Source organism: Colossoma macropomum, unplaced genomic scaffold, assembly GCF_904425465.1.
Source record: "Colossoma macropomum unplaced genomic scaffold, Colossoma_macropomum, whole genome shotgun sequence".
NCBI lineage: Eukaryota > Metazoa > Chordata > Actinopteri > Characiformes > Serrasalmidae > Colossoma > Colossoma macropomum.
Genome location: NW_023494792.1, coordinates 5,772,779 through 5,786,194, shown reverse-complemented (window position 1 = coordinate 5,786,194; position 13,416 = coordinate 5,772,779). Strand labels below are relative to the sequence as shown.

Genomic DNA, 13,416 nt, shown 5'->3' with positions numbered 1-13,416 from the left:
CACTGGACAAAAATGATTCAAAACATCCTGAAGATGAAATTAGAACATACCAGACAAGCAGGTAAAAATTTCACTTCTTACCTTATCTGTATTAGGGAGAGTCTGTGTTCTGGTAAAAGTGTCTCCTCCATTAATACTGATCAGTTCCGCATCTGCAGGCGGAAATGGCGCAGGGAAAACCACTACGTCACTCTTCAGAGTGTCGGAGCTAAAACACACGTCGTACTGCTGAGTGGATTTGGAGTAAGACCAGCTCCCATCAGGGTGTGTGGTGATCACTGGGGCGCTGTACCTGCTGAAACTGCCGTCTGTCCTGCAGCATTTTACTGCTATTAAAACTGATGAGGCTCAGTAAAAAGATGACTGAAACCGACACAATGGCGATCAGCAGATACAGGTTTAGATCCGAGAAGCTCTCCTCCTTTATCGGAGCGTGTTTGAACTGAGTCTGGATGTCACCTGTGCTTTCGACCACCACAACATCAATAGACACAGTGGCTGACAGTGAGGGCTCTCCGCTATCAGAGACCACAATGACCAGCGGGTGGGTTTTCAGGTCATTGTCACTCATTCTCCTCTTAGTCCTGATCTCCCCGCTGCTGCTTCCGATCCGGAACAGGTTGTTTCCTTTGGGTTCAGAGATGTGATAAGAAAGCAGCGCGTTATAACCGGAATCCGCGTCTACAGCTCTGATCTTGGCCACAAAGTAGCCCGCTTCAGCAGAATAGGGAATGTTCTCGGTGTTAACGGAGCCGTGCTCAGAATAGGGCGCGAGAATCCCGGGACTGTTGTCATTCTCATCCAGGATAAAAACGTTCACACTCACGTTACTGCTCAGTGGAGGAGCTCCAGAGTCTGTGGCCTGAACTTTAAACTGAAACGTTTTCATCTCTTCATAGTTAAAAGACTGTAAACTGTGAATATCTCCACTGTCAGAGTTTATGTTCACCAGAGATGAAACTGAGGTGCTTTTAGAGTTTTCTAGCAACGAATATGTTATTCTGGCATTGTCACCTACATCAGGATCAAAAGCAGATACTGTATGAATTACAGCTCCTATCTGACTGTTTTCTTTCACATAAACATTAATGACGGGCTCTGGAAAGCGCGGCGGGTTGTCATTCACATCAGAAACTTGAACAGTAAGTACAGAGGAGCTGGAGAGAGGTGGGGTCCCTTCATCATTCGCTATAATAGTGATATTATATTGAGCCACCGTTTCTCTGTCTAGATGTCCTTTCACAGTTAAAGAATATCTATTTTTATAGGTATTCTGTAGAGTAAAAGGTACAGATCCTTCTAACTTTAGCATGGCAGCACCGTTTTTATTGGCATCCTTATCTTTGACTGTTAGTAAACCGACCATTGTTCCGTCTGGCGAATCTTCTGTAACGACGTTAACTAGTGATGTTACAGATATTTCTGGATAATTATCATTGACATCAAGTATTTCAACTAGTATTTTGCAAAACGCTGACCTCGGATTTGGCCCTTTGTCTTTTGCCTGGACTCGTATTTCAGCTGCACTGTTTATCTCGTGGTCCAGCTCTCCCTTCACTGTGATTTCACCGCTTTCAGAATTAATGGCGAAAGAATCAATTATTCCGTCATTATCGTGATTTACGAACGAATAAACAATTTCTCCATTCGGCCCGTCATCCGCATCATTCGCATGAACTGTAATAACAGATGTGCCAGATGGTGAATTTTCCGAAATTCGAGCCTTATAAAGTGGTTTATCGCACACGGGGGTGTTATCATTCACATCCATTACATTTACTTTTATATTTAAAGTCCCTGATCTGGGAGGTTTCCCTCCGTCTACAGCGGTCAGTATGAGCTGGACCACAGGCTGTTTCTCTCGGTCTAAAGCTTTCTGCAGCACCAACTCAGCAGATACACTCTGCTCTCCTCCGCTCTGTACATCCAGAGAGAAGTGTTCATTCGGGCTCAGCTTGTAGCTCTTTACCGAGTTACTGCCCACATCAGGATCATACGCACTCGGTAATGCAAATCTGTCTCCAAGAGTAGCAGATTCAGAAATATTCAGTTCTCTTTTTGCAGAGCGAAATGTTGGCGCGTGGTCATTTATGTCTAACACATTCACCTCAAAACGATACATATTCAACGGTGAATTAACAATAGCCTCTAATTCCAAGGCACATTTCGAAGTCCGTCCACACAGCTCTTCACGGTCTAATCTGTCTTTAATATGAAGAACTCCAGTTTTCATATTTAAATCGAAATACCTTGTATTAGGTCCCGAAACAAGCTGAAATCCCCGGAGCTCCAAGTCTTGTACATTGAGGTTCAAATCTTTGGCTAAATGACCCACCGTTGTCCCCGGATTGCTCTCCTCCGATACGGAGTACACAACCTGCCCATTCACTATGCTGAGAAGACACCAAGCCCAAGCAAAAATAATCCACGACAGATATGCTGTTTCGACCATTTCTGCCATATTCCACTGTCAAAACATCCAAAAAACAACGCAGAAATCCATGCGAATTGTTCTGTGTTTTAATCCATTTCTGAGACAGCTCATAAAAACCTTCCTTGTTGTAGCACCGTCTGAACAAAGCCCTGAAAGAACATAAACGCCCTGCCCCAAAAAAGGCGGAGTGTGGATCAAGAGAAATACAAGCACAGATCGTTGGTGACACCGTGTGGAAACTTCCGGAATGCACCTCCAAAAGTCTATGCAATGCAAAGCATCAAATACAGTCAAACAGTCCTGCATTACTTATCAACACGCTCCAAAAAATAACAACCCAAATTCAAACTTCTCCTAACATGTTCTTTTCCCACTACGTACTAAAAAACTGATAAAAGATGCAAAAACCCATATCGCGCATGTATATATGTTTAATATTGCCCAAAGGAAATATCAAATATGACACGTAAAACGCAAAATATAGAGTCGATTGTATTCACCTTTTTTCTGTAAATGTTATGCATTAACTAGAAAAAGTGAAACAAGATAGAAGGAACCAAAACAAGAAAATGCTTTCATTATATTTCGGAAAAGGATAAGTTAAAAATATATTTCAACTGAAATAATCCCAAACCTTTGTCACATCAATTTAGAAAGTAACACACCAGGATGGAGAAATTATTAAAAATGGTGATATGCAGTTAATAGTAAAACTTATATGATATTCACTATTTAAGAAGCTAAGCATAAAAGCAGGATGTTCATTACTGGAACAACAGAGAAAAATACAATACTGTTATAACACAATTTAAAGATTGTGTATGAAAATGCTGTAGAAACGCTCACCTGTGAATTAATGTGAAGGAAGGAGCAAGACACAACAACATAATGAATATGTAAATGTAAATTCTTGTTTCAGCACCACGGACAGCACCGGACCCTGCGCCAGTCTCATTTTTCAACGTGCCAAAATGGCCAAACAGAAAAGTGAACGGTATACCTTAGACATATTTTAAAATTATTTTTCCTTACCTTCTCTTTATTAGGGAGAGTCTGTGTTCTGGTAAAAGTGTCTCCTCCATTAATACTGATCAGTTCCGCATCTGCAGGCGGAAATGGCGCAGGGAAAACCACTACGTCACTCTTCAGAGTGTCGGAGCTAAAACACACGTCGTACTGCTGAGTAGATTTGGAGTAAGACCAGCTCCCATCAGGGTGTGTGGTGATCACTGGGGCGCTGTACCTGCTGAAACTGCCGTCTGTCCTGCAGCATTTTACTGCTATTAAACTGATGAGGCTCAGTAAAAAGATGACTGAAACCGACACAATGGCGATCAGCAGATACAGGTTTAGATCCGAGAAGCTCTCCTCCTTTATCGGAGCGTGTTTGAACCGAGTCTGGATGTCACCTGTGCTTTCGACCACCACGACATCAATAGACACAGTGGCTGACAGTGGGGGCTCTCCGCTATCAGAGACCACAATGACCAGCGGGTGGGTTTTCAGGTCATTGTCACTCATTCTCCTCTTAGTCCTGATCTCCCCGCTGCTGCTTCCGATCCGGAACAGGTTGTTTCCTTTGGGTTCAGAGATGTGATAAGAAAGCAGCGCGTTATAACCGGAATCCGCGTCTACAGCCCTGATCTTGGCCACAAAGTAGCCCGCTTCAGCAGAATAGGGAATGTTCTCGGTGTTAACGGAGCCGTGCTCAGAATAGGGCGCGAGAATCCCGGGACTGTTGTCATTCTCATCCAGGATAAAAACGTTCACACTCACGTTACTGCTCAGTGGAGGAGCTCCAGAGTCTGTGGCCTGAACTTTAAACTGAAACGTTTTCATCTCTTCATAGTTAAAAGACTGTAAACTGTGAATATCTCCACTGTCAGAGTTTATGTTCACCAGAGATGATACTGGGCTGAAATTTTCTATTAGTGAATATGATAATTTAGCACTGTCACCCACATCAGGATCAAAAGCAGATACTGTATGAATTACAGCTCCTATCTGACTGTTCTCTTTCACATAAACATTAATGACGGGCTCTGGAAAACGCGGCGGGTTGTCATTCACATCAGAAACATCCACAATAATAAAACTGGTGTTGGAAAGTGGTGGGGTCCCTTCATCAGTAGCTGTTATAGTAATGTTATACTGAGATGTTCTCTCTCTGTCTAAAGGACCATCGACAACTAACGAATAGTAATTTTTGTAGGATGGTTTCAGCTTAAATGGAACAGAATCTGAAACGTGTGCTTTAGCCTCTCCATTTTTTCCACTGTCTTTATCTGTCACTGTAACTAACGCCACTACTGTGCCTAATGTAGAGTCCTCTTTTACTGGACTCATCACAGACGACACAGTGATCTCTGGTGCGTTGTCGTTAACGTCCAGAACTTCAACCAGCACTTTACAGTGTGTCACTCGGGAGGGGGTGCCTTTGTCTCTCGCCTGCGCACGAATTTCATATGCTGGATTTTCTTCATGATCCAACTTTCCCTTTATAGTAATTTCACCAGTTACTGTGTCTATTGCAAACTGATCAGAGATCTTTGAACTCCCTCCCGCTGATATAGAGTACACTAGTTCTCCGTTTACACCCTCGTCTAAATCTGTAGCTTCCAGTTTAATTACAGTGCTTCCCAATGGACTGTTTTCAGCCACACGGACTTTATAAAGCGGTTTACTAAAAGACGGTATATTATCATTCGCATCTTCAACATTCACTACTATTCGTAGTGTACCAGATTTAGCAGGTTTTCCTCCGTCCACTGCGGTCAGTGTGAGCTGTATCACAGCCTGTTTTTCTCGATCTAAAGCTTTCTGTAGTACTAACTCAGCAGATACACTCTGCTCTCCACCACTCTGCACATCCAGAGAGAAGTGTTCATTCGAGCTGAGCTTATAGTTCTTAATAGAATTACTGCCTGAATCTGCGTCGCTTGCTACTGGTAAAGGAAATCTTTCTCCAGTATATGCTACTTCAGAAATATTAAGAATGTACAAAGTTTCATGGAAAGATGGCGCATTATCATTTACGTCTAAAATATTTACTTCAACTCGCTGCAGATGCATAGGGTCACTTAATATGGCTTCGATATTCATAGAGCACTTGGCTGCGTTACCACAAAGCTCCTCTCTGTTTATCCTCTCATTGACAAAGAGCACTCCCGTTTTTAAATTCACATCAAAATATCTCTTACTGTGTCCCGATACAATCCGCAGTCCTCTCGACTCGAGTTCTTGTACATTTATGTGTAAATCCTTTGCGATATTTCCCACAATTGTCCCTTTATCGACCTCCTCCGAGACGGAGTAAGATGTCTGCGCAGCGCACACGTCCAGAAAACAAAGCAACCGGACAAACCAAATCCACACCCTCTGTCTTCGTCCATAACAAGCCATTGCGGCTGAACACGACTCAGAGAAACTAACATCCAAACGCTCTCATTTTTCTGGGTGAGATTTCCGCAAAAAAATACCCGATGTTGCGATTGAGCACAGAGTCGGTCCCTCACTGTGTTCACCTCACTCCACTTCACTGAACAAAGCACGGAGGCTCGCTCTTCTCCTCTGTTAGCCACCCGTTAGGAGGAGCTTAAGAACGCAAACGCGATTTCTCATTTCTGTGGTCTACAGCGACTCCTTGTGCCCAGTGTATGTACAGCACCTATTTTCAACAGAGCACCATTGCACCATGCAGCTTGCTCATACTGTGTGTATGAATGAGACCTAAAGTATGCAATGTCTCAAAATGTCTCGAGAACGGTACTCTAACATTTGGAGATGTATACCGTTGAAACCTTTTCTTTCTATTTTATATATGTAAAACAACCTGGTCATCGTTTATCTTGATGTTTCTCTATATGAATGCCTAAAGTGTTAAAAAGCTATCTGGTCAAACATAACTAACTACGAAAAATGTTAGGATTATGGTTAGTAGAGCACACATATTTAGAGTTAGAAGTTAAGATTAACTTAATAGATATTTAGTTGAATGCCAGTTAAAGACATTGTGAGCACCTATAAAGAACCTAAAGTGGAACATCCAAGTACAGTCATACCACCATATTTCAATTATTTGCAAATAAATGATTAGCAACACTCCTCCGGTAAGGCTGAAAATAAAAATTGATTATTTAGCAAAGAAATATGTAAAAACTTCTTATACTCAATAAAATCTTTCATTATCAAATATTCTACATTAGCAACAGCCTACACTGAAAGAGTGCTGCACTGAATATCACTGATCCAAGTGAATCTGTTATATCTTTAGGAATTAACTCTATTAAGCCAACACAACAATTGCAAATGTACCAGTAGTAGGTATGCTGAAACAAAATGAAGTTGATGCAGTATGTTTTCTTCAGGTGAAAATGATGCTTACATTTGAATCAAGTAAATTCAGTGAATCACTTGTTTCACTGTTTTGTCTTTTAACACATTCATAATGTGCATAAATCTACATTTCATATGTTATTGCAAAAAAAAAGTGAATCAAAAAGAATAAAATAAGATCATTAATTAATAATGACTGCTCGCAATGATGGGATAACTACAAAAAACTGCCATTAATAATTAGTCAAGCAGGTAGTCTCAAGTGCCAATTAAAGAAAACTGCCAAATGTTCAGAACCATGGACAGTGACCTCGGACTTTTCTAATGTAGTCCTATATAAAATTAATGGACACCGCCTGGGACAAACGCCCTGTGCTGGGTGAATACTAGAGTGCAACTATTCATACACGTTAGGAGCCAACTGTCTTCTCAGGCTATGGCCACTGGCCAATCACGCAAATGCCGTTGCCGCCCCCAAAAGACAGAACAATTAAAATAACGAGGATAGTTAAACCGTGAAGGCCAGCTAGAGAGAGATGGAGAAATTATACAGGGGTGATTAAAAATCTGAACATTACTAAAAGATGACGCAAAATTAAAATAAAAATAATAATAAATAAGAAAAGATAGTAAAAGACTTCTTTGAATGTCAATGTGAGGAGCTGCAGCAGTGGGCCGGTCTAGAAAAGGTAAGGAGAACCAAAGTACGTGTATTTGTGTGTGTGTGTGTGTGTGTGTGTGTGTGTGTGTGTGTGTGTGTTCAAACAGCTGAACTATACCTATATTAAAACAACATGTACCAACACGCAACAAATAAACATTTCAGCATCATTACAGCGCCACACTGATAGCCTACACAGCACAGACCTCATACGCCAGCATACCAAAGTAACCTAATGGAAACTTTCACAAAAAAAAAAAAATAATAATAATAAAAATAAAAAAAAATACATGACAATGTTCTTTTTCATATTTTACATTAAATTATTTTTTCTTACCTTCTCTGTATTGGGGAGAGTCTGTGTTCTGGTAAAAGTGTCTCCTCCATTAATACTGATCAGTTCCGCATCTGCAGGCGGAAATGGCGAAGGGAAAACTACTACGTCACTCTTCAGAGTGTCAGAGCTAAAACACACGTCGTACTGCTGAGTAGATTTGGAGTAAGACCAGCTCCCATCAGGGTGAGTGGTGATCACTGGGGCGCTGTACCTGCTGAAACTGCCGTCTGTCCTGCAGCATTTTACTGCTATTAAACTGATGAGGCTCAGTAAAAAGATGACTGAAACCGACACAATGGCGATCAGCAGATACAGGTTTAGATCCGAGAAGCTCTCCTCCTTTATCGGAGCGTGTTTGAACTGAGTCTGGATGTCACCTGTGCTTTCGACCACCACAACATCAATAGACACAGTGGCTGACAGTGAGGGCTCTCCGCTATCAGAGACCACAGTGACCAGCGGGTGGGTTTTCAGGTCATTGTCACTCATTCTCCTCTTAGTCCTGATCTCCCCGCTGCTGCTTCCGATCCGGAACAGATTGTTTCCTTTGGGTTCAGAGATGTGATAAGAAAGCAGCGCGTTATAACCGGAATCCGCGTCTACAGCCCTGATCTTGGCCACAAAGTAGCCCGCTTCAGCAGAATAGGGAATGTTCTCGGTGTTAACGGAGCCGTGCTCGGAATAGGGCGCGAGAATCCCGGGACTGTTGTCATTTTCATCCAGGATAAAAACGTTCACACTCACGTTACTGCTCAGTGGAGGAGCTCCAGAGTCTGTGGCCTGAACTTTAAACTGAAACGTTTTCATCTCTTCATAGTTAAAAGACTGTAAACTGTTAATATCTCCACTGTCAGAGTTTATGTTCACCAGAGATGAAACTGGGCTAGAATTGTCGAGTAATGAATATGTTATTCTGGCATTATCACCTACATCAGGATCAAAAGCAGATACTGTATGAATTACAGCTCCTATCTGACTGTTCTCTTTCACATAAACATTAATGACGGGCTCTGGAAAGCGAGGCGGGTTATCATTCACATCAGAAACGTGTACAGTAATTACAGTGGAACTAGAGAGAGGTGGGGTCCCTTCATCAGTAGCTATAATAGTAACGTTATATTGAGAAACGCTCTCTCTGTCTAGAGGGCCATTCACGACTAGAGAATAATAATTTTTATAGTTGGTCTCAAGTTTAAAGGGCGCTGTGTTAGAGACAATACAGTTCACCATGCCATTTTTACCACCGTCTCTGTCAGTCACTGACACGAGCGCAATAGCTGTCCCAGCTTTGGCGTCTTCCCTCACAGTCTGTAGCAGCGATGTTACTGTTATTTCGGGCGCGTTATCGTTCAGATCTAGGACCTCGACCAGCACTTTGCAGTGTGCAGCCAGTGGAGGCTGTCCTTTGTCACTGACTTGCACACGGACTTCAAACGCATTGTTTTTCTCAAAATCTACTTCTCCTTTTATTGTTATCGCTCCAGTTTTTGGATCGATATGAAAAATCTGTCGGATTTCATCCTGATCTCTTTTGGTTATGGAATAGGAAATCTCACTATTCACTCCTTCATCGCTGTCTGTCGCATTTAATACGACAACTGTTGTGCCAACGGGGACATTTTCAAAAATAGACGTTTTGTAGAGAGGCCTACTGAATACTGGCGCATTATCATTTGTATCTAAAACATTCACAACAATCTGCGACGTCCCTGATTTGGGGGGAGTACCTCCATCTACAGCAGTCAGTATGAGCTGAATTGCAGCCTGTTTCTCTCGGTCTAAAGCTTTCTGCAGCACTAACTCAGCAGATACGCTGAGCTCTGCTCCTTTGGTTGTCGCTAAGGTGAAGTAATCATTTGAGCTTAGCTTGTACGTACTAACAGTATTTTTACCAACATCTAAGTCGGTGGCGTGAGGCAGAGGGAGTCTGACACCAGGCAGAGCGTTTTCTGCGATGTCCAGCGTCTGTGATTTTTCACTAAAAGTGGGAGCATTATCGTTAACGTCCAAAATATTAATCTCCATTCGGTACAGCTTCAAAGGGTTGTTAATAACTGCCTCTACACTGACTGTGCACTTCAGCGTTTTAGCACAAAGCTCTTCTCTATCTATTTTCTCGTTCACATACAGAAACCCAGTCTTTAGATTTACCTCGAAATATTTTCTCTTCGATCCGGTGACAATCTGAAACATTCGCGATTCCAGCTCCTGAACATTAAGGTTTAAATCCTTCGCAATATTTCCCACTGTTGTCCCGGGATTCGCCTCCTCTGACACGGAGTAGGAGAGCTGCCCCGTAACCGCGTCCCAGCAGCACTCAAACAGGACAAGCACAAGATACCTCACAATGCATGTTCGTCTACCGCGTAACGCCATTGTTGCATCAGATATTGACGGCGTATCAATCCACAATACGATTTATAGAAAATCCAACCTTCTTGAACTCCGAAATCACGATGCTGGTCGACATTTCTTCTAAAATATCACACAACAGAGCATATGTGATTGCACACGCATCCACAGTCTTCGAAACAAAGCCCAAAGAAAACTCCTCCCCATTTTATCCGGGAGGGGCACGGAGAGAGGCACAAGAGATTTTCGATTCAGCGGTCAACAGCGACATCGTGTGTAGATGTTCATGGAAAAGCACTACTGCTAGCTTTGTTTAAGGAAAGCAATAATGCGAATCAAACACACGCATATTATTATCTATCATTATCTATTAAATAACACAGAAAAAATAAATATGTAAAATAAAAAATTGACCGTAAAGTTGGTGTACAGAAAATGGACGTTACTGTAAATTAATTATGAGTATCTGAGTGTGAGTCATAAATTAATGAATAAATAAATAAAATAAATAAATAAATAAATAAACTTCTATGAAATGTTTGCAGAATTACAGCGTTTATTTCTACAAACGCAAAAAAGTAAAAATAATAATAATAATAATAATCTCGGAGTTTCAGCACCACGGACAGCACTTAACACTACACTGTAGCGTTCACTCTCTTTAGCAACTTGTTAAAATTCTTACATAACAACGTTTCCTTCAGAATAAACAGTATTTATTATCTTACCTTCTCTTTATTAGGGAGAGTCTGTGTTCTGGTAAAAGTGTCTCCTCCATTAATACTGATCAGTTCCGCATCTGCAGGCGGAAATGGCGCAGGGAAAACCACTACGTCACTCTTCAGAGTGTCGGAGCTAAAACACACGTCGTACTGCTGAGTAGATTTGGAGTAAGACCAGCTCCCATCAGGGTGTGTGGTGATCACCGGGGCGCTGTACCTGCTGAAACTGCCGTCTGTCCTGCAGCATTTTACTGCTATTAAACTGATGAGGCTCAGTAAAAAGATGACTGAAACCGACACAATGGCGATCAGCAGATACAGGTTTAGATCCGAGAAGCTCTCCTCCTTTATCGGAGCGTGTTTGAACTGAGTCTGGATGTCACCTGTGCTTTCGACCACCACGACATCAATAGACACAGTGGCTGACAGTGAGGGCTCTCCGCTATCAGAGACCACAATGACCAGCGGGTGGGTTTTCAGATCATTGTCACTCATTCTCCTCTTAGTCCTGATCTCCCCGCTGCTGCTTCCGATCCGGAATAGGTTGTTTCCTTTGGGTTCAGAGATGTGATAAGAAAGCAGCGCGTTATAACCGGAATCCGCGTCTACAGCCCTGATCTTGGCCACAAAGTAGCCCGCTTCAGCAGAATAGGGAATGTTCTCGGTGTTAACGGAGCCGTGCTCAGAATAGGGCGCGAGAATCCCGGGACTGTTGTCATTCTCATCCAGGATAAAAACGTTCACACTCACGTTACTGCTCAGTGGAGGAGCTCCAGAGTCTGTGGCCTGAACTTTAAACTGAAACGTTTTCATCTCTTCATAGTTAAAAGACTGTAAACTGTGAATATCTCCACTGTCAGAGTTTATGTTCACCAGAGATGACACTGGGCTAGAATTTTCTATTAGTGAATATGATATTCTGGCATTATCACCTACATCAGGATCAAAAGCAGATACTGTATGAATTACAGCTCCTATCTGACTGTTCTCTTTCACATAAACATTAATGACGGGCTCTGGAAAGCGAGGCGGGTTATCATTCACATCAGAAACGTGTACAGTAATTACAGTGGAACTAGAGAGAGGTGGGGTCCCTTCATCAGTAGCTATAATAGTAACGTTATATTGAGAAACGCTCTCTCTGTCTAGAGGGCCATTCACGACTAGAGAATAATAATTTTTATAGTTGGTCTCAAGTTTAAAGGGCGCTGTGTTAGAGACAATACAGTTCACCATGCCATTTTTACCACCGTCTCTGTCAGTCACTGACACGAGCGCAATAGCTGTCCCAGCTTTGGCGTCTTCCTTCACAGTCTGTAGCAGCGATGTTACTGTTATTTCGGGCGCGTTGTCGTTTAGATCTAGGACCTCGACCAGCACTTTGCAGTGTGTAGACACCGGAGGCTGTCCTTTGTCACTGGCTTGCACGCGGATTTCAAACGCATTGTTTTTCTCAAAATCTACCTCTCCCTTTATTGTTATCACTCCGGTTTTTGGGTCAATATCAAAAATCTGTAAGATTTCATCCTGATCTCTTTTAATTATTGAGTAGTAAAGCTCACTGTTCGTCCCTTCATCGCTGTCTGTCGCATTTAATACGACAACTGTTGTGCCAACAGGAACATTTTCAAAAATAGACGTTTTGTAGAGAGGCCTACTGAATACTGGCGCATTGTCATTTATATCTAAAACATTCACAACAATCTGCGACGTCCCTGATTTGGGGGGAGTACCTCCATCTACAGCAGTCAGTATGAGCTGAATTGCAGCCTGTTTCTCTCGATCTAAAGCTTTCTGCAGCACTAACTCAGCAGATACGCTGTGCTCTGCTCCTTTGGTTGTCGCTAAGGTGAAGTAATCATTTGAGCTTAGCTTGTACGTACTAACAGTATTTTTACCAACATCTAAGTCGGTGGCGTGAGGCAGAGGGAGTCTGACACCAGGCAGAGCGTTTTCTGCGATGTCCAGCGTCTGTGATTTTTCACTGAAAGTGGGAGCATTATCGTTAACGTCCAAAATATTAATCTCCATTCGGTACAGCTTCAAAGGGTTGTTAATAACTGCCTCTACACTGACTGTGCACTTGAGCGTTTTAGCACAAAGCTCTTCTCTATCTATTTTCTCGTTCACATACAGAAACCCAGTCTTTAGATTTACCTCGAAATATTTTCTCTTCGATCCGGTGACAATCTGAAACATTCGCGATTCCAGCTCCTGAACATTAAGGTTTAAATCCTTCGCAATATTTCCCACTGTTGTCCCGGGATTCGCCTCCTCTGACACGGAGTAGGAGAGCTGCCCCGTAACCGCGTCCCAGCAGCACTCAAACAGGACAAGCACAAGATACCTCACAATGCATGTTCGTCTACCGCGTAACGCCATTGTTGCATCAGATATTGACGGCGTATCAATCCACAATACGATTTATAGAAAATCCAACCTTCTTGAACTCCGAAATCACGATGCTGGTCGACATTTCTTCTAAAATATCACACAACAGAGCATATGTGATTGCACACGCATCCACAGTCTTCGAAACAAAGCCCAAAGAAAACTCCTCCCCATTTTATCCGGG

General features: G+C 42.4%; 4 protein-coding genes across 9 annotated transcripts in view; all 4 read right to left on the bottom strand.

The window, feature by feature from the left end:
• Positions 1-13,416, bottom strand: part of LOC118811456 (protocadherin alpha-C2-like) — a 170,798-nt gene that overhangs the window by 66,235 nt on the left and 91,147 nt on the right. The window contains exon 1 of one of the 6 annotated variants that reach the window (XM_036575677.1): positions 7,768-10,309. The exons of the other annotated variants lie outside the window; for them this stretch is intronic. Within the exon in view, the coding sequence (XP_036431570.1) occupies positions 7,768-10,143 (2,376 nt within the window). The 5' untranslated portion in view covers positions 10,144-10,309. Of the gene's footprint in view, positions 1-7,767; positions 10,310-13,416 lie in introns of those variants that run through there. 6 annotated transcript variants of the gene reach the window in all.
• LOC118811489 (protocadherin gamma-C3-like) lies at positions 122-2,545 on the bottom strand. Its single transcript, XM_036575710.1, has one exon. It carries the CDS (start codon positions 2,459-2,461, stop codon positions 260-262), a length of 2,202 nt encoding a protein of 733 aa, XP_036431603.1. The 5' UTR covers positions 2,462-2,545; the 3' UTR covers positions 122-259.
• On the bottom strand, positions 3,277-5,957 carry LOC118812509 (protocadherin alpha-2-like). Its single transcript, XM_036577578.1, has 2 exons — positions 3,435-5,957; positions 3,277-3,280 (listed from the first exon to the last, which is right to left on the bottom strand). Exons 1-2 carry the CDS (start codon positions 5,834-5,836, stop codon positions 3,277-3,279), a joined length of 2,406 nt encoding a protein of 801 aa, XP_036433471.1. The 5' UTR covers positions 5,837-5,957.
• On the bottom strand, positions 10,839-13,377 carry LOC118811479 (protocadherin alpha-8-like). Its single transcript, XM_036575707.1, has one exon. It carries the CDS (start codon positions 13,221-13,223, stop codon positions 10,839-10,841), a length of 2,385 nt encoding a protein of 794 aa, XP_036431600.1. The 5' UTR covers positions 13,224-13,377.